This window comes from Loxodonta africana, chromosome 14 (assembly GCF_030014295.1).
Source record: "Loxodonta africana isolate mLoxAfr1 chromosome 14, mLoxAfr1.hap2, whole genome shotgun sequence".
NCBI lineage: Eukaryota > Metazoa > Chordata > Mammalia > Proboscidea > Elephantidae > Loxodonta > Loxodonta africana.
Window position 1 is genome coordinate 41,687,292 of NC_087355.1, and position 22,416 is coordinate 41,709,707.

Here is a 22,416-nt window from a genome sequence, read left to right on the forward strand (position 1 = left end):
GCTACTAACCAAAAGGTCTGCAACTGAAATTCACCAGCCTCTCCTTGGAAACCCTATGGGGCAGTTGTACTCTGTTCCACAGAGTCACTATGAGTCGGCTGGCCATGGTTTTTTTGGTTTTCTGGGGGTTCCTGGTCTGGTGCCGCACATGGGCTAGTGCTAAGTGCTGTGATGAAGGAACCCAAGAGTTAGGTTGGGAGCACAATACAAGGAATATCTAACTTGATCCTTAAACCTTAACCAAAAAACAAACTCTTGCTACGGAGTCTATTTCAACTAATAGTAAAATCATGTGTTAAAGGGCAAAACCGCTCCATACGGTTTTCTTGACTGTAATCTTTACAGATCGCCAAGACTTTCTTCCAGGTGAGCTGGTTGGGTTTGAACCGCCAAACTTTAGGTTAGCAGTTAAGTACAAACCATTTGCTCCACCCAGGGATCTTTTCCTTAGACCTAGGAGGTCAGAAAAGTTTTTAGAGCAGCTGATGTTTAGTTTGTTACAGTTAACTGCAGGAAAGGAGAGGAACGGTGCAAAGAAAGAATGGCTAGTATGAGGTAGCTGGGGTTAGGGAAACAATAGTGGGGAAATGAAACAGGAGAGGTGACATGAATCAGATTCTGAATCTTTTAGTTTGTCTTTTAAATGAGGCAACTTCTTTGAAGGATTTTAGACAAGTTTTTGACTTGGTCAAAAGTGAATATCTGAAAGATCATTCTGACAGGTGTGAGGAGGGTGAGTCTTCTTTAGGGGGTGGAATAAATAGGAAAATTAAACTAGTAACAGGGAGACTTCTTTGAAGGTGTTTGCAATAACTCCAGTAAGAAATGATGTCTGAACTCAGATACTAGTGAAGAAGGGATAGATCTGAGGGATGTTGCTGAGGTGAAATCAACAGAGTTTAGCAACAAACTGGATGTGAGGGGTGAAGGAAAAGAGAATCTAGTGTGACTCTTGGGTTTCTGATTTGGGTGGACAGGTGAGTGGGTACTGGTGACAAGGCAGGGAATATAAGAGGCAGAGCGGATCTGAGGAAGGAAATAATGAGTTAAGATTGGGACTTATAAATATTATAATGGATTATTTAAGTTGAGGTTTCCAAAAAGCTATTTTGTATATACACACATTCCTGGTGGTGCAGTGGTTAAGAGCTTGGCTGCTAGCCAAAAGGTTGGCAGTTCGAATCCACCAGCCACTCCTTGGAAACTCCATGGGGCAGCACTACTTTGTCCTATAGGGTCACTATGAGTTGGAATCAACACCAACAGGTTTGGTTTGGTTTGTTCTTATACACACAAAATATAACTCATTTAACAAAGACATACTCATTACTCATAGTATATATATGCATATATAACATGTCAAAGAATGGGAATTCCAGAACACTTAATTGTGCTCATGAGGAACCTTTACATAGATCAAGAGGCAGTTGTTCGGACAGAACAAGGGGATACTGATTGGTTTAAAGTCAGGAAAGGTGTGCATCAGGGTTGTATTCTTTCATCCTACCTATTCAATCTATATGCTGAGCAAATAATCCAAGAAACTGGACTATATGAAGAAGAACGGGACATCAGGATTGGAGAAAGACTTATTAACAACCTGTGTTATGCAGATGACACAACCTTGCTTGCTGAAAGTGAAGAGGACTTGAAGCACTTACTAATGAAGATCAAAGACCACAGCCTTCAATATGGATTCAGTATATATTTTATCACAATAAAAAAAAATTTTTTAAAGATATTTGAGTTCTCTGAGGAGGAATGAGGGAATGGCATCTAGAATGTAGGTGGAGGGAAGAGACAAAAAAGTAGGTGAAATAAGAAATCATCTGCTATAAGAGAAAGGCAGTCTACTGCAGAAAGGGTGATAAAGGGCTTTAGGACTTTGAAGTGTAGCACAAAAGTTTGCGATCAACTGTTAACCTAAAGGTTGGCAGTTTGAAACCATCCAGTGGTATTATGGAAGAAAAGACCTGACAATCTGCTTCCATTAAGATTACAGCTCCCCCCACCCCCCCCCAAAAAAGAAAAAAACCTATGGAGCAATTCTACTCTGTAACACGTGGCGTCACTATGAGTTGGAATCAATTCGACGGCAACCAACAAGCGAATTTGCAGAGAGAGCTGAAGACGATTAAGCAATGTTGAGGAGCCAGTTGAAGGTGAAGATCAGGAATTCAGAATGGCATCAATCTGTGTGGTCGTGGGATTCACTGGTAAGTACAGAAAGGATGATAGATTGGGAGAATAATGAAGAAACTATAAGTCTTGAAGCTGATATTCAGGAATATGGGTACAGACAAAGAATGTTTTAAGGATAGAGGACTTACGTGTTCTGAAAGTGGGACACCTGAGTTTGTTTAGAGATGGAGCAGTTCTCTGTACAACCACCAGCGTGCAGCTTCAGAGATGAATTGTAGGAGTGGAATGGAGATAAATTTCATTACAGTGAAGGGAATCAAAGGACTTGAAGTTCAGACTAGAGTGTTAGATAGTCATTCTTTCACATTGACAAATCAATGGTATCTGATAAGAATGGAAACTAGAGCTGAAGTCTACACTGATTATGGGGGAGAAAAAGGACACTTGAAGGGTGACAGACAGTAGGTAGAGAAGAACTTTTAAAGGTAGGTATAACGTAGGCATGTAGGAAGAACCAGAAAAAAAAAAAATGGCATTACCTAAGCCAAAGAATTCTCCACAAATCTTGTAAATTTACTCTTGCTAAAAGCTTAATAACTAATAAAAAAGGTAATGCAAGATTATTTAAATATTTAATATCTTTAGCCAAAGGACAATTGATGTGGAAATACCAGACACTGTGGCAGAGTATTTCAGAAAAACTTATTTGGACACTGGGAACTTTCGGTAGCTCTCTACACACAACCGTTAGCACCTGCGCATATGGATATGTGCCACTTGGGATATTAAAAATACCTGAGTAGAGCAATGTGTGTGATCACTTCCTATTTAGGAAGTTATTTTAAATCACTTTTAGTTAAAATGACAAAAGTATAAAGATTACTTCTTGGGTATTTCAAAGACTCTCACTTGTTAAATTATAAACCATAATCACCTCTTAGACTTTTGGCCTTATCTGATAACTTATTCTGTGAGGCATTCCCCAAAAGAACATAAGATCTTTATTTTTCTGCTTTTCACATAATATTTCACCTCAAGTCAAACAGAGGCACATTTACCAAAACATAAAGAGCCTAGCACAGTAATATCTATGTAAGGTAGAAACCTGTCAGAGAAGGAAAACGCAAAAATATTTTCCACTCAATAGAGAGTGTCAAAGGAGGAAAACTTGTGAGGCCCAGAAAAAAACAAGGTAATCCTGTTAAGTTCCAGCTCTCACAGGTTTCACTGTATTTTTTTAAATTTGTAACTGAGCATCTAAAATGAGTTAAACAATTAAAAGCCTTACAAAAATTTTTAGCATTGTGTACTATTTATTAATCATTTAAATAAATATTGATACAACTTTAAAAAGAAAATGAAGCAAATTATTATATTAATTAAATAAAACTCATTGCCCATTTCTTCATATTTGATATGTGATATTGCTACTCAGTCTTCCTCTGGTTTTTGTAATTATGAATAGATGCATGTAATAAGATTTTGTGAACATAAGTTAAAATGCTCTAAAATCAATGTTGTAGGATACACTATCAAATTCATAAAAATATTTTTTTAAATGTATTCTTATTCTATTCTTTGTGAAACAAATACTTAGGCCAAAGGTTTTTCCATTATCTTTCCACAGATGAGCTACAGGGAATGAACAGCAGGGGGCACAAAAACTCAAAAGTTATAAAGCAGAGCACGGTAAAATCCTATGTAGTATTGGAAAGCAGATAAATTTTAGAGGTAGATTGGATTTTATGTCAGCTGACTCAGTCACATATAAGCTGGATGACTTTTATCTAGTTATTTAACTTCTCTGAGCTTCCACAATGGTAGAATCATGATAACCATGTTAAAAGGTAAGGCAGCTTAATAACATTAGGATTTTTTTTTTTTGATTGATATACATACGTGTGTGTGCGGGCGTGTGTAGGCACTGAAAGCATTATTTAATAATAAATGCAAACTTAGATTTTATAGCAATGTGTGCAGACCATGAACATGGAAATGGCTGTGAAGTTTTATGATGACATATAAGCACAAATACGTTGTTGTTAGGTGCTGTTTAGTTGGTTCCGACTCACAGTGAGGCGATGTACAACAGCACAAATATAGCTTTATTAAAACAAAACAAACGCTAAACAAAATAAAGGTGTTATTCACCCAAATGCAATCAAAGCTTTTTCTATATGAGAAAATGTGAATGTCAGAGTAACTGGATTTGAACACGTGTGTGTATATTTTCATCATTTCATAGTGCAGTGTTTATATCAGAATATGGCCCAGGAAATGATCTCCATCAGAACCATCAACAAGTGCTTGTTCTGAAGGTAGATCCTATCCAACTTTTTCTGATCAATCTATGGGTGTGGAACCTTAATTTTCTCTAGTAAAACAGAAACAAGAATACTTGCTTAGTAGGGTTCCTGTGAACATTGAACAGCACTGCTGTGAAGGTAGCGTAGTACCTGACATATGTAATTATTAGGGCTTTTTCTTCTAAAATCACATAGATATTCTGTATGTGTAATTGAAAGCAAAGGAGCCCTGGTGGTGCAGTGGTTAAGGGCTCAGGTCCTAACTGAAAGGTTGATAGAACCCAGCAGCGGCTCTGCAGGGGTGAAAAGACTTGGAGATCTGCTCCTGTAAAGACCGTAGCCTAGGAAACCCTCTGGGGCAGTTCTACTCTGTCCTACAGGGTCACTATGAGTTGGAATCGACTTGAAGGCACACAACAACAATTAAAAACAGGAACTCAAACAGATTATTTCTACTCTTAGTATTCATAGCAGCACTATTCACAATAGCCAAAGGGTAGAAACAATCCAAGTGTCTGTCAACAGATGAATGGATAAACAAATTATAATACATATATACAATGGAATATTTTTCAGCCATAAAAAAGGAATAAAGTTCTGATGTATACTATAACACAGATGAACCTTAAAAACATTATGCCAGGTGAAATAACCCAGACACAAAAGAACAAATATTGTATGATTCCATTTATATTAAATATCTAGAATAGGCAAAGTCATAGAGACAGAAAGGAGATTAGCGGTTACCAGGACCTGGAAAGAGAGACTGGGGAGTTATTGCTTAATGGGTATAGAGCTTCTGTTTTGGGTGATGAATAGTTTCAGAAATAGAAAGTGGTGATAGTTATAAAACACTGTGAATATAATTAATGCCACTGAATTGTATGCTTAAAAATGATTAAAATGGAAATTTTATGTTTTAACACAATAAAAAACAGTAAATAAAACCACGAAAATACTAGAAAAAATAAATGAATATTATATAATTCTTAAAGATGAGAACATTCCTTTAGAATAAGATATTTAGGTAATTTTTGAAATGATATTTAAAAAACGGACTAGAACAAGGTAATTTTTGAACAATAATCTTTATTAGTGTATTTTCAAAGGTACATATAATCCTGAGCTACTGCATTTTTACATTTATCATTCTTTGAAGTTTACATTTATTTTGTTACAAACTCTCTGATAAGTATATTTTTTATACAAACCAGGAACATAAATAATTTAATTATTCTTAGCCCTGGAATAGCCAATTAATTTACTCAGAGTATCTCATTATCTAATTCTATTACATTATAGACTTTAGAGCATTATTTCTCAATTAAGCAATTTCTTTTTCAAAACGGCAAAGATGGGCAGTGCGAGAGCTGAGTCCTTAAGTCCTAGTGAAATCTTAGAAAACTAGGTTGCTTTTTGTTTCTGATCTGTTTTTTTTCTTTTCTTTTTTAATAAAGAGGGTAATTATCTGACCAGCTATATTTGAGAAGAATGGTCAAAAACCTCTAGTCTCAACATTTTAGCTAATGTAAACGGTCATAAGCTCCCATCACACATAAGGAGTACATAATTATCCCAATAAGAAACATGTAGCATAGTCTAATGAAAAGAAGACAACCCAATATAAGTATACCTTTGTTTAAATGGTCGAGTATTATAAAACATGTTGTATGAAATACCTCTCCCAGGTTTTATAAAGGAATACATACAGTTGATCAACATTAAATTCCATGACTCCAGACCAGAACTTTATAACTGGTGAGTAAAACAGACAAAAACGAAAGACAAAAAGTTCTGTGATCTTTGAAAAAAGACATTTATCCAACATCTCCAACTGTGGACAAATAAATATTTTCACTTTTTTATTTTAACTTACTACCAAAATATTTATCTCTCTACAAACAACAAAAAGCAAGTATACAGTGTCTAGAAATGGTTTTTCTCTAACAACAGTGTCAAGTCTTTGAAGATACACTCAAAGCTTCTTCCTGAATAAGGTCACTATGATCTTAGGATAAAGTTACAGTAAGCAGTTTAAGCAAAATGCATATTGCTTAGATTTTAAAGCAAGCAATTTTGATATTGTCTAATTAAAATGTAAGTCTAAATGTTAAGCTATTATAGAAACATTTATAAATACTTTTTGGGAATACTCACAAATTAGCAAGTAATGGAGCAACTGATTTTAAAACGATAAACGGGTGAGGTTACACGCAATGATGGGAGGAAAATCAAAAAATACTTTTAAGAAATGTAAAAGAACATGAAAACACAGCTTTATTATTATTCAGAGCTTGAAAACCTAGCAGCAAAATGAACTATTTGCATATAATGTAGTGCAATCAACATTTGTTCATAAAGGACTCTCTAAGTCTCAAAACTATTATACACAAACAGAATGGAATCCATTGGGATACATGATTTAAAGATGTCCAGAGTATCTTATCAAGAGCTGCTAGACACTCTCACCTTCATCGCTGGAGCATAAATAAGCAAGCTTATGCAAAACTGTGTTCTGGATAACTGACTCTAATGGCTCCCCAATAACAAGCTCGGATAAGGCAGATCAAACCTAAGAGATAAGCAATTGCCCAAGAAACATAGGTTGCATGAAATCGCCTGGAAAAATCTTGGGTGCCAACCTAAAATACAAAGCAATATAAAACAAAGGTTAGAAATTTTAAGAAGGTATCTGCTTAGAGAACTTCTGTTGGGTTACATATGAGTTTTATGAAATATATCCCTAGACCGTATCTGTTGACTGTAATGGCAGACTAAAATTTAATAAGACAGTGCTGCTACTTAAGTATGAATTTTATGAAGTAAACAAACAAATCCACTAAAAATATGTTATCTCCAAAAGGAATTTAATCAACATACCTCCTTAGTCTCGTGTGACAAAGTAGAATATTGTTACAATTATGGGACCAGGTATACTAACTGAGGAACAAAGAAGCATGGAAACCAAGTGGCAGAAAAACAGATCAGTTTCTTCCTCTTCTGGCGTAATCCCCTTGCCAACTGCTTAGCTTCAGTCTCCTCTAAAAATAAACCATCCTATATTGGTACTAAATCTCAGCTTAGCTTGGATTGAAGGAAGAATGGTTTTTTTAGACTATAGCTAAATAAGGATTGGCTCAGATACAAGAAACCCCACGGCAACACAAAATTGGTCCTGGCACCAAACAGACTTTAGCTAAATGCACGATAAACTCCCCAATATCAGAACTTTCAGAGGGGTCCCTGATACCACTACACCTGGCTGAGCAAGCTCTGCTGAAAATTGGACCATGAATTTGGCTTCAGATTGCCCACAGTCATTTAGAAGTATCTGGGCCTGGCATGCAAGGGAGGCAGGCCTTCAAGGATCATCCCTGGCTGTCCCAGGCCTCACCATTTATTACAGAGCTAAAACTGAGAGAATTCTAACAGTTCAGCAATACTTACAGTTAATCCAATGCCGATGAAAATACATATCATTCCAATGGTAATATATGCACAGCAGCGTCTTCGTGGAAGCGCACTACCCACTGAGGAGCTGCAAGTTCATGATGGCAAAAGAGAACATTAAATATTTCATGAAGATGATCCATTTCATCTTTGTGAGCACTCATCTATAGTTCTAGCAGAATTGTTTATATATTTTTATTTATTCACCTTGATATATTAGAACACACATAAAATAATAATTTTCAATGAGTAACTATTATGGATTGAACTGTGTCCCCCCAGAATGTATGTCAACTTGACTAGGCTATGATTCCTAGTAATGTCTGGTTGTTCTCCATTTTGTGATCTGATGTATTTATGGTATGTGTTGTAAATCCTAACTTCTATGATGTTAATGAGGCAGGATTAGGGGCAGTTAGGTTAATGAGGCAAGACAATCTACAAGATTAGGTTGCATCTTGGGTCAATCTCTTTTGAGATATAAAAGAAGAGAACAGAGAGAAGAGGGACCTCCTATCATCATGAGCCAGGAGCAGAGTGCATCCTTTGGACCCGCGGTCCCTGCACTGAGAAGTTCCTAGACCAGGGGAAGATTGGTGATGAGGACCTTTCCCCAGAGACCAACAGAGAGAAAAAGCCTTCCCCTACAGCTGGCATCCTGAATTTGGACTTCTAGCCTCCTAAACTGTGGGAGAATGAATTTTTGTTTGTTAAAGCCATCCACTTGTGGTATTTCTGTTACAGCAGCACTAAATAACTAAGACTGTAACCAAAATAAGAAATGGTGAATTTGTGATATTTTAATATGGATTTAAATAAACTGCAAGCCTTGGTCATTCACAGTATCTACAAATAACCATAAAATCATAAAACTCCCTAATGATTTTACTCGACAAAAATCTATTTCCAAAAAATCTATTCCAGAATGGAAAATCAGTGCTATCTTGTAAACATTTGATTTTTTTCTGGTTATAACAATTAACCTATGTTTACTGTAGAATATTTGGAAAATAGAGTAAAATATAAAGAGGAAAGGAATATTATCTATAATTCCATTACCATAACATAGTCATTCAACATTATGGCATATTTCTCTCCAGTTGTTTCTTTTTCTTTTTTTGAATTTACCAACATATCATGAATATTTTCCTAAGTTATTAAGTATTCTCAAACTGAAATTATGGTAGATGAATATAACCCAAGTATCTGATTATAACATAACCAATTCCCTACTACTGGACACAAAGTATTTTTGTTATTCTAAATAATGCCAGATAAACAACACTTAAAAGCACTGAACTTTTTTTCATCATTTTCTTAAAATAAATTCCTAGAATTAGGATGATAAATTTAAAGTGATTAAACTTTTTAAAGTCTTTTAATAAGACTTTAAATACATACTGTAAAGAGGCAGCTAAGAAATTCATAAAAGTATATAATGCTACCGTTGCTACTTGCTATTATGTCAATTTCAAATCCTGGTGACCCCACGTATACAGGGTAGAGCTGCTCCATGGGGTTTTCAAGGCTGTGACTTAAAAAAAAATTTATTGGTAAAGACAGCACATGGGTTCCATTATGCTGGATTCTGATGTCTTTTACAGTTATGGTACCCAAAAAGTTAATCCAGTTTAAATAAATTTGAGAGAGGAGTTCCAAGTCAGCTTTCTTGTGAACCCCTCCTTTTTCTCCTCCCTTCAACAAGCCTGATTACACATACATAATAATTACATGTACCCCCTCCAACAAAAAAAAAATCAAACATGTTGCCATCGCCGTGGAGTCAATTCTGACTCATAGTAACCCTATAGGACAGAGTAGAACTACTCCATAGGATTTCCAAAGAGCAGCTGTGGATTCAAACTGCTGACCTTTTGGTTAGCAGCCGAGTTTTTAACCACTGTGCCACCAAAACAAAACCTGTCATCTAATTAAAAGAAAAACAAAACCCGTCATCTTCAAGCTGATTCCTACTCATGGTGACCCATGTGTGTCAGAGTACAAATGTGTTCCACAGGATTTTCTTATTTTTTATTGTACTTTAGATGAAGGTTTACAGAGCAAATTAGTTTCTCATCAAACAATACACATATTGGTTTGTGTCACCGTTTGCCAAACCACAACTCATCAACATTGTCCCCTTCTCAGCTTTGGGTTCCCTGTTATCAGGTTTCCTGTCCCCTTCTGCCTTCTTGTCCTTGCCCTTGGGCTGGTGTGCCCTTTTAGTCGCCTTTTGTTTTATGGACCTGTCAAATCATTGGCTGAAGGGTGAACCTCAGAAGTGACTTCAATACTGAGATAAAAGGATGTCCAGGGGGCCATACTCTTGGAGTTTCTCCAGTGTATGTCAGACCAGTAAATCTGGTCTTTTTTTGTGAGTTAGAATTTTGTTCTACATTTCTTTCCAACTCTGTCCAGGACCCTTTATTGTGATCCTTGTCAGAGCAGTCAGTGGTGGTAGCCGGGCAGCATCTAGTTGTGCTGGACTCAGTCTGGTGGAGGCTGTGGTAGTTATGGTCCATTAGTCCTTGGGACTAATCTTTCCCTTGCGTCTTTGGTTTTCATTTTCCCTTGAGCCAGATGGGGTGAGACCAGTGGAGTATCTTAGATGGCCACTTGTAAGCTTTTAAGATCCCAGATGCTACTCATCAAAGTAGGATGTAGAACATTTCCTTTATGAACTGTTATGACAATTCAGGTACATGTCCCCCGAGACCATGGTTGCCATAGCCCTCAGCCCAGTAATTCAGTCCCTCAGGGAATTTGAATATGTCTATGAAGCTTCCACGACCTTACCTTGGGGCTGTGACCTTTTGGAAGCAAATCACCAGACCTGGCTTCTGGGTAGGTTCAAACTACCAACGTTTTGGCTAGTAGTCAAGTGCTTAACTGTTTACACCATCCAGAGATGGCTAGCACTTCTCAATTAAAATTTCAAATCCAATAGTACTTAGCTCTCTCCACTTCTAATTTTGATAATTTTCAAAAATGAAAAGTATAGCTGAGATCAAACAGCCAATTTAGGACTTTCTTCTCAGGCTAATCATACATGTATTTATTAACACACACTGTATGCCAAACACTGTGTTAGTGAATGACATAATGAAGTGTTTTTATTACCTTTGTGTGCCCAATTTCAAGATCATCATGCCTAGCACACAGTAATTGCTCAAGAAATGTTTGCTGAATAAGTGAAATACAGACATGCACCACCAGGCATTATTTAGAATTGTGCCACTCCACAGAGGCTAATTTTTTTAATTATAGAAAAATTATTTCCTTTAAGTCCAAATCTTTTAAAAAATGGATGAGTATTGTAAATATATATCATAAACTTTCCTATATACGTGAGTCCAGACAAACTGTTTGAATGGCCTGAGGGTTATCATTAACCACTATAGTGTGCCATATTCCAACTTGCTACCAGGAGTTCACTGCCCTTATGCTATATTTAGCCTTAATATATGTGGTTTTAATTCCTATGTGTGCATTTAGTGGTTTTTCCTGCCTTATACCTCACATCTGGCTGATGTTTCCCTTTATTACCTGTGTATCTTCCTCTAGCAGTCCCTAATCTATCATGGAAACCAACTAAGCTTATTAGAATTATTTACTGAAAAAAGCAAAAAAGTTCTAGGTAAATATTAGAGCTGCTTTTCTGTGATCCAAGAGAATATACTCTAGTACGTTAATTTCAGCGTGTGAACTCTATTTAGACTATTCATGCCCATTTTTTATCATTCAGTTACTACACCTCTGCAAAGTATTTCCAGAGAAGAAATAACTTATTACTACCCCACAACCCAAGTGTCATCTTATCATAGCGATAAGGCAATGACCAAAAAGCACCCGTTGCATGGATAATAATGTCTTCTTATACATTTTTTTTTTTATACATTTAATACATATGTGGTCCCTGTATGGAGTCCTGGTAGCACAGAGGTTAAGGGGTTGGGTGTTAACCAGAAGGTTGGTGGTTTGAACCTACCAGCTGTTCAACAGAAGAAAGATGTGGCAATTGGCTTCCATAAAGATTTTTAGCCTTAGAAACCCTATGTGGCAGTTCTACTCTGTCCTATAGGGTTGCTTAGAATTGGAATCAACTCAATGGCAATGGGTTTTTGGGTGATATCTGTATGCAATATATGATATTCTTTGCATGTGTTAAAACTTTATGTGCAGGCGTGTTAAATGGTATGCTTCCATGACTTGCTTTTTTTGTTCAATAATCTATAAAAGGCTCTTTGATACTGACATACTGAGATCTAATTCATTCATTTTCACAACTATGTTCCATTACATGAACATACGAATGGAACATATCTGTTCTCCCTGTGGATGGGCATTCAGGGCTTTTTTTCTCCCTAATTTTGATGTTATAACAATGTTGCTTTGAATACTTCTGTATGTTTCCTTATGTACATATACAGTAATCTCTCAAACGTACAACTAGGAATAGAATTGCTGGGTTGTATTGTGCACATATTTTCAACTTTAATGGATACCAAATTTCCATCCTCACTAACACTGAGCACCCCGCCTCTGCCCCGTGGATACCAAAATCCAAGAATGCTCAAGTCCTTTATATAAAACGATGCAGTATTTATGTATAACCCTCCCACAGCCTCCAGTATCCTTTAAATTGTCTCCAGATTACTAACACCTGATGCAACACTAATGCTATGTTAATAGTTGTTAATGTTTACACTTAATGCTTTCTCAGTCTTTGCAAGCACTTTATCACAAATCAGGGAGACCATTTTTGATGCAGTAGGGGCAGCATTAACACAAATTTCAGCTTCTTTCTGCTTTATTGTTCAAATGTTCAATTTCTTTCTTACCAACCTTACGGCCCACTTCAGCAAGCCACAGGCCACTTTTCAAAAGGCCTAAGATTTTTATTTTCTCTTCAAGAGATAGCACTTTACACTCCCTTTTAGCCTTTGAGGGATTGGTTTGACCATTTCATTGGTTTTTAGCATCCACTGTTTCACAGAAACAAAGGGTGCACACAACACAAGCCTAACCAAGGAGACGCCTGGTGAACAATGTTCAAACAAGGAATGCTGAAGAGAGACTGAGGATCTGTGGATCTGAGAGGCTACAGCAGAGGGTGCCCACACATCACTTCATTTACATGGACTCAACGTAGTGCAAGTTTTGCTTTCTGGAACTTTTTCTTTTTCCCTGAATATTTTCAATCTAGGGTTGGTTGAATCCAAGGATACACGCAGATACAGAAGGCCAACTATGTATATCTCCTTGATTTCCAGCAAGGTTGAACATCTTTTCAAATGTTAGCGGCTATTGGTTTACTTTTGCCTATTTATTGCTTGTTCATGTTTATTGCCCCTTTGTACTGAGCTGTCTTTTTCTTACTGATTCACAGATATTTACATAATCTGGATACTATTTCAGGCAGCTATCTACACTGCATATATCTTCTTATATCTTTTCAGCATACTTAATCTGTATGCTGAGCAAATAATCTGAATAGCTGGGGTATATGAAGAACAGTGAATCAGGATTGGAGGAAGACCCATTAACAACCTGCATTATGCAGATGACACAACCTTGCTTGCTGAAAGTAAAGAGGACTTGAAGCACTTACTGTTGAAGATCAAAGATTACAGCCTTCAGTATGGAGTACAACTCAACATAAAGAAAACACAAATCCTCACAACTGGACGAATAAACAATATCATGAAAAGTGGAGAAAAATTAAAGTTGTCAAGGATGGCATTTTACTTGGATCCATAATCAACACCGATGGAAGCAGCTATCAAGAAATCAAAGGACGTATCACATTGGGCAAATCAGCTGCCAAAGACTTCTTTAAAGTGTTAAACAGCAATGATGTCACTTTGAAGACTAAGATGTGCCTGAACCAAGCCAAGGTGTTTTCAATTGCCTTATATGTATGTGAAGGCTGGACAATGAATAAGGTGGGCAAAAGAAAAACTGATGCCTCTGAATTACAGTGTTGGTGAAGAATATTGAATATACCATGAACTGCCAGGAGAATGAAAAAATCTGTCTTGGAAGAAGTACAGCCAGAATGCTCCTTAGAGGCAAAGGTGGCAAGACTCACATACTTCAGACTTGTTATTAGGAAGGATCAGTCCCTGGAGAGAGACATCAAGCATGGTAAAGTAGAAGGTCAGCGAAAAAGAAGAAGACCCTCGAGATGGAATGACACGGTGGCTACAACAATGGGCTCAAGCATAGCAATGATTGTGAGGATGGTGCAGGATCGGGCAGTGTTTCGTTCTGTTGTGCATAGGGTCACTATGAGTAGGTACCGACTCGATGGCACCTAACAATAACAGAAACTATTTTTTAATTCATTTTAAAAAACATCTTTTTTTTTATTAACTTTTATTGAGCTTCAAGTGAACGTTTACAAATCAAGTCAGACTGTCACATATAAGTTTATATACACCTTACTCCGTTCTGCCACTTGCTCTCCCCCTAATGAGTCAGCCCTTCCAGTCTCTCCTTTCGTGACAATTTTGCCAGCTTCCAACTCACTCTATCCTCCCATCCCCCCTCCAGACAGGAGATGCCAACACAGTCTCAAGTGTCCACCTGATATCATTAGCTCACGCTTCATCAGCATCTCTCTCCTACCCACTGTCCAGTCCCTTTCATGTCTGCTGAGTTGTCTTCGGGAATGGTTCCTGTCCTGGGCCAACAGAAGGTTTGGGGACCATGACCGCCGGGATTCCTCTAGTCTCAGTCAGACCATTAAGTATGGTCTTTTTGTGAGAATTTGGGATCTGCATCCCACTGATCTCCTGCTCCCTCAGGGGTTCTCTGATGTGCTCCCTGCCAGGGCAGTCATCGGTTGTAGCCGGGCACCATGTAGTTCTCGTCTCAGGATGATGTAAGTCTCTAGTTCATGTGGCCTTTCTGTCTCTTGGGCTCTTAGTTATCGTGTGACCTTGGTGTTCTTCATTCTCCTTTGATCCAGGTGGGTTGAGACCAATTGATGCATCTTAGATGGCCGCTTGTTAGCATTTAAGACCCCAGATGCCACATTTCAAAGTGGGATGCAGAATGTTTTCATAATAGAATTATTTTGCCAATTGACTTAGAAGTCCCCTTAAGCCATAGTCCCCAAACCCCCGCCCTTGCTCCACTGACCTTTGAAGTGTTCAGTTTATCCCGGAAACTTCTTTGCTTTTGGTCCAGTCCAGTCCAGTTGAGCTGACCTTCCACGTATTGAGTATTGTCCTTCCCTTCACATAAAGCAGTTCTTATCTACTAATTAATCAATAAAAAACCCTCTCCCACCCTCCCTCCCTCCCCACCTCGTAACCACAAAAGTATGTGTTCTTCTCAGTTTATACTATTTCTCAAGATCTTATAATAGTGGTCTTATACAATATTTGTCCTTTTGCCTCTGACTAATTTCACTCAGCATAATGCCTTCCAGGTTCCTCCATGTTATGAAATGTTTCACAGATTCGTCACTGTTCTTTATCGATGCCTAGTATTCCATTGTGTGAATATACCACAATTTATTTAACCATTCATCCGTTGATGGACACCTTGGTTGCTTTCAGCTTTTTGCTATTGTAAACAGAGCTGCAATAAACATGGGTGCGCATATATCTGTTCGTGTGAAGGCTCTTATTTCTCTAGGGTGTATTCCGAGGAGTGGGATTTCTGGGTTGTATGGTAGTTCTATTTCTAACTGTTTAAGATAACGCCAAATAGATTTCCTAAAAAAACATCTTTTGATGAAAAGTTTTTACTACTGAAATCAACGTAATGTAATGTAATCCTTATACGGTCAAAATTATCAGTCTTTTAAGCTTTGTGCTTTATGACTTGTCTAGAAAATTCTCACCTACCTCTATATAATAAAAACAACATTCTATCTTTTCTTCTAAGGTATTAGTTTTGATTTTTTATTTATGTCATGTGTCTACCACCAGTCAACATACAGAACAGGTCCATCACCACAGGATCATGTTATAACCACTTACCTCCCTCCTGCTTCCCCACTGCCCTCACCACACTATCCGTGACCCCTGGCAATCACTAATATGTCCGTCGCTTTTAAAATATTACATGAATGAAATCATAGTGTAGGTAACATTTTGACATTAACTTTTTTTCACTCAGCATAAGCCCCTCAAGATTTATCTAAGTGGTTGTATCAGTAGCTCATTCCTTTTTATTGCTATTTCATGGCGTAGGTATATTATAATTTGTTGACCATTCATCCACTTTGAAGGAGTGGTGTTGGTGAAGAATACTGAGTATACCATGGACTGCCAAAAGAACGAACAAATCTGTCTTGGAAGAAGTACACCCAGAATGCTCCTTACAGGCAAGGGTGTTTTCAGTTTTTGGCTATTATGAATAAAGTTGCTGTGAACATTAGTATCCTGGTTTTTGTGTGTGTGTGTTGTCATTTTTTATAGTCTCTTATCTCTTACTTTTAAAAACATTTTTACGTGATTACAACATATTCTTATCTAATAATTTTAGTATCTGAAGCCCTTGGAGTCTATTTCTGCTGCTTTTTATCCATGCTGATTCTAGCTCATGATATCTTATTTCCACATGTGTTTGGTTCACTTTTTATTGAAAATTTATTTTGGCAGATCTTAGTCTAAGAAATTCTGGCAGGCATGGTTTAGCATTTCCTTTATTCACTGAGAATTGTAATTTGATTCTTCCAGGCTCGGAAAACCTATGGGACAGTTCTAGTCTACCCTATAGGGTCACTATGAGTCGGAATTGACTCAATGGCAATGGGTTTGGTTTTGGGTTTAGACTCAACTGTATGAAGAAGAATGGGGCATCAGGATTGGAGGAAGACCCATTAACAACCAGTGATATGCAGACGACACAATCTTGCTTGCTGAAAGTGAAGAGGACTTGAAGTACTTACTGATGAAGATCAACGATTACAGCCTTCAGTATGGAGTACAATTCAACATAAAGAAAACAAAAACCCTCACAACTAGACCAACAGGCAACATCATGATAAACAGAGAAAAGATTGCGGTTGTCAAGGATTTCATTTTACTGGGATGCACAATCAATGCTCATGGAAACAGCAGTCAAGAAATCTAATAATGTATTGCATTGGGCAAATGTGCTGCAAAAGATCTCTTTAAAGTGTTAAAAAGCAAAGATGTCACCTTGAGCACTAAGGTGTGCCTGACCCAAGCCATGGTATTTTCAATCATTTCATATGCGTGTGCAAACTGGACAATGAATAAGGAAGACCGAAGAAGAATTGATGCATTTGAATTACAGTGTTGTTGAAGAATACTGAATATACCATGGACTGCCAGAAGAATGAACAAATCTGTCTTGCAAGAAATACAACCAGAATGCTCCTTAGAAGCAAGGACAGCAAGACTTTGTCTCACATACTTTGGACGTGTTATCAGGAGGGACCAGTCCCTGGAGAGGAACTTCATGCTTGGTAAAGCAGAACCCAAACCAAACCCAGTGCTGTCGAGTTGATTCCAACTCACAGCGACCCTATAGGACAGGGTAGAACTGCCCCATAGAGTTTCCAAGGAGCACCTGGTGGATTCAAACTGCCGACCCTTTAGGTTAGCAGCTGTAGCACTTAACCACTATGCCACCAGGGTTTCCAGAGGGTCAGTGAAAAAGAGGAAGACTGTTAATGATATAGATTGACACGATGGCTGCAACAATGGGCTCAAACATGCAGCAATCATTAGGATGACACAGGACCAGGCAGTGTATCATTCTGTAGGCTCGCTGTGAGTTGGAAACAACTGGACGACACCTAACAACAAACAACAGGCTCCCTTGAATAATACCAACCTTCAACCACTTTAATTTCCAGACTGTGTTTTCCTCCACGATACAAACGATAAATAAATACAAGCCTCAAACTCACTATTCTTATAAACTCTCAGGAGAGACCTTCTATCCCCTCCATTTTGTAACCTTTACTGATGAATTATTTTTCCCCTGACTCTCCTCATGGAAGATAGCCCTTTGAGTACTTTTTGCGGGGAGAGAGGGCTTTATTCCAACTCTTTCCTCTTCTGCAGGGTGAAGGCTTCTCTCCTGTTCTGCACATGGATAAACATTGAAATCCAAGGCTCGTGTCTCTAGTATTGACAAACATCCTCAGGACACTCCTGGGTATCAGTTCCTCATGAATTTCTCAACTTTCATATGAGCCGAGCTATGCATTTCAAAGGATGTTCGTTATAGTTAACTAATCTTCCATATTCCTCGATGTGAAAGTCAAGAGTCCGTAACGTACAAAAATGTGGTTATTGAATCTTCAAGAGGAGAGAGTCATGCAATGTTTCTCAACTACCTAACTACTTAACCTTTGATTTATTCACCTTGTCCTTTAGAACTATGAACATCCTTTAGAACTCTTGGATTGTGTGGGACACCTGGGAAATGCTAGTGTAGTTAGAGCTACGGAAATTCAGAGGGGAAAAAAGAACCCAAAAAACCAAACTCGTTGCTCTTGAGTAGCTTCTGACTCATAGTTATCCTACAGGAACAGAGCAGAACTGCCCCCAAAGAGTTTCCAAGGCTGTAATCTTTATGGAAGCAGGCTGCCACATCTTTTTCCCATGGAGCAGTTGGTAGTTTGAACCACCAACCTTTCAGTTAGCAGCTGAGCACTAAACCACAGTACCACCAGAGCTAAAAAAGGAACCAACCAAAACTAAACAAACCCAGTGCCGTCGAGTCGATTCTGACTCATAGCGATCAGGCAATGTTATTTACAATAACATTTCCAGTGGTGACCAGAGAAGACTTTATTAAGTAGTGCTTAAGAATAGGATAAGATTAGAACAGGAGAGTGAGTAAGTAAATCACTGTAGCAGATGACAGCAGCATTGCTCAGGTATGGAAAAATAAGAATTTTGTTCCAGGAACAAGATAGCAGAATAAAATTGACTTTCCCAATAGTCTAGGTCCATTATAACATTTGTATGGAAACACATTATAAATTCTATTTCAGAATACTAGGACCACATCTCCTGCCCTATGGTGGTCACAAGTGGCCCAAATAAAAGAGAAACTTCATCTTCAGCTACAACAGCCCCAGTTACTGCATGAAAAAAAAAGTGAGTTAAGAAAATGCTTCTAGGCAGCTTTCCCCATGTGGTTTGTGAGATAAACACATGATAGGCTTTGTTTTACAGTAATGATTTAGTAATTCTTCTAATGTAAAAATAATTTTAGAATATTTGGGATTTGTGTTTAAAGAAATAAAATTGTACCTAAGAATTTTATTTCACCAGATGATCCATAATTTTGTTATGAAGAACATTCAAAAGGAAAAGAGATCTAGACACCAGCCATGAATGTTCATGTGGTAACAGCATCCTTGCTCAAATAAGTAATGGATGCCCTGAGAAGTAATGAATGCCCTGAGCGCTCCCACATTTACCATGTGATTTCAGTTCTATAGCCATTCTTCGTATAATGGTGTTTAAGCTGACTGATTCCATGTGAATTTCTATGCAAGCTGTTCCCTAAGTAATTCGTGCAGATTCTTATTCACAGGAAATACACTGTCTTGTGATAGTTTAACAAATCATAGACTATCTAGAATTCAATACTTCTTTATTATTATAAAATATCACCATTGTTCTAAAATAATTAACCAAGTAAGTCACTTGAGAAAAATTCTTAGCCTCCCTAACAGTTCCTCATCTATAAGATGAATATTCTCTGGATTCCAAGTTGTTGTAAAGATTACAGCTAGAATATATGTGTTTGATATAAAGCAACTATTACCCTGCCTAGCACATAGCTTGCTTTGCTAATAAGTCTCTGCTTTTTATTTTCTACAAGATTTTTTAAATCCAATTTATTGTTATCAGTGAAGATATTTACAATTTAATTTCATTCACTTTTATGGAAATACATATAATACATAGAAGTATGTATCATTCACACACACACACAGACACACATACTTTTAATAATTTCATTTTCTTAGAAACCGATTTCCTTCAGAGAATCATAATCAAGCCCAATCATTTTAATTTCAAAAATGGAATATATGAATTAATGTAAAGATGTCTTTTTTTTAAAGTCTTGAACAGCATAAATATATTTAGCATGCATTCATCCCACAGAATGTCTTAAAATCAGAACTGCCTTAAATGAGAATTCTGAATTCTTTAAATTGGTCTCAAGTGCTTCTAAAAAGTATCTGCAATGGTAAACAACTTACATTTTTTTGCAGTGTGGGCATTTTGCCAGAGTGTTGAACCTCAATTCCATCCACTGTAAAATAAATAAAGAGAGGAATTGAAAAGAAAAACAACTGAAAAATGTCCAATCTGATAAGATGTTTCTTTTAGTTTAAATATCATCAGGGTTCACAGCAGAAACCATCACTTTCTCATGGTTACAGAGCTTTTGGCCACCAACTCTTCTTCCCCTCCTTAAATTAAAAAAGGTTAGGATTCGCCTCTGAAATGTTCCCATGACTTTTCCAAGGCTCTGACGCAACCCAGGTTTGCTTGCAAAGAAGGCTGAATGTCATGCCATAATTAGGGTCATTTCTTTCAGCTTTATGTCTCAGTTCACTCTCAGGGAATAAACACATATTTCATGAGCAACTTGAAAGATCAGATAGGAAACTTAGAGGGATGTGAGTTTACATTAATGGAGGAGGAGCAATTCAGAGAAGGAGGGTGAGAATGGTTGCACGACTTGAATAATGTAATCAATGTCACTGAATTGTACGTGTAAAAACTAATGAATTGGTGTATGTTCTGCTGTGTACATTCTCAACAACAACAAAATATTTTTTAAAATTTCACGTACTTTCAAAGTTGTTTTTCCTTTTAATCTTGAGGGTCAGCCTTTTAAATACATGACTATTTAGACAAAAGACTAAACTACAACTATTCATTCTGCAAATCTGCAAAGAAAATAAAGAAATGAGATAGAGGCAGAACTAAAGCCAGGACATTTTTCTTCCTGTTATGTCATTGCTTACACAATGACAAAAACACACTACTTCTATCACACAAATTTCTCTTTCAATTTTCATCCTTGTAAATAAATGTAGATTAAAAAAATGTGCCACCTACCTCATATGAAAGTTATTCAGATACTTGAAATGACTTAACAGTAGTAGGTTAATGTCTTTGAGGGAATGTGCACTATAAATTCAAGGTAAATCTTTAGCACATATATTAAAAAAAATACATTTCTCACTTTCTGTCTCCTCTACCTTTATATATAACTTCTTGTAAAGGGTTAACTTCCTTTATACTTTTTGGGGTAATTCTTTAATTACTTCAGCAGTTTTATCTTCAAAGCAACTTTTTCTTTATTAAAATTAATCTTTGTTTACTCATTCCCCTTTTCATTGTTAGATACTGTTGTGGATTGAATTCTGCCCCCTAAAAATGTATGTCATCTTGGCTAGGCCATGACTTCCAGTATTGTGTGACTGTCCACCATTTTGTGATCTAATGTGATTACCCTACGTGCTGTAAATTCTAACCTCTATGATGTAATAAGGCAGGATTAGAGGAAGTTATGTTAAGGAGGCAGGACTCAATCTATAGGATTAGGTTTTATCTTCAGCCAATCTCTTTTGAGTTATAAAAGAGAGAAGTGAGCAGAGAATATTGGGACCTCACACTATGAACGAAGAACCAGGAGAGGAGTGCGACCTTTGGACCCGGCATACCTGTGCTGAGAAGCTCGTAGACCAGGGCAATATCGATGACGAGGACCTTCCCCCAGAGGTGACACAGAGAGAAAGCCTTCTCCTAGAGCCTGCACCCTGAATTAGAACTTCTAGCCTCCTAAACTATGAGTGAATAAATTTTTCTTTGCTAAAGCCATCCACTTGTGGTATTTCTGTTATAGCAGCCCTAAATGACTAAGACAGGTACCACCAAGTCAATTCTGACTCACAGCAACCCCACGTGACAGAGCAGAACTGCCCCACAGGGTTTTCTAAGCTGTAATCTGTACAGAAGCAGATCACCAGATCTTTCCTCCATGGAGCAATTCGGTGGGTTTGAACTCCCAACATCTTTGTTAGCAGCTGAGCACTTAACCATTGTGTCATCGGGGCTCCATATTAAAAGAAAAAAAAAAAATTTTTTTTTTGGAACTCTCAAATTCTAAGTTTGGTGGGGCTTTAATAAGCTATGCGTATTCAGGTTTTCCACACAATGGAGGATAATTTTTACAAAGTATTTAATGCATTTTTGTTTTTGGCCTTCATTTAGCTTTAGAAAAAGAAGCAAACAAAACTAGATCTACCTGGACTCCTTTTTCTTCATTTTTATTTCAAACCTTATTAAAGCTAGTTAACCCTGATATGATCTCTTTCAGTCACCGTAGGAACACATAGTCCCAAGACAAATAAACTAAAAAAAAAAAAAACTTTACATAAGTGTTCATTCTCTTTTCAAAATTATTATTTTTTAATATCCAAGAATGCCAAAATAAGGCTGTATTTTTTCAGGTACCATTAAACCTTTTTCTCATAATACATAAGAAA

The 22,416-nt window shown here is 37.2% G+C and overlaps 1 protein-coding gene across 3 annotated transcripts in view; it reads right to left on the reverse strand.

The window, feature by feature from the left end:
• Window positions 1-4,713: 4,713 nt before the first annotated feature.
• PIP4P2 (phosphatidylinositol-4,5-bisphosphate 4-phosphatase 2) overlaps window positions 4,714-22,416 on the reverse strand; it is a 97,615-nt gene continuing 79,912 nt past the window's right edge. For all 3 annotated transcript variants that reach the window (XM_064267893.1, XM_003408384.4, XM_064267892.1), the window contains 3 exons: window positions 20,116-20,168; window positions 7,896-7,986; window positions 4,714-7,090 (listed from right to left, as the gene is read on the reverse strand). In XM_064267893.1, coding sequence (XP_064123963.1) covers window positions 6,947-7,090; window positions 7,896-7,986; window positions 20,116-20,168 — 288 coding nt within the window. In that variant the 3' untranslated portion in view covers window positions 4,714-6,946. The remainder of the gene's footprint in view (window positions 7,091-7,895; window positions 7,987-20,115; window positions 20,169-22,416) is intronic.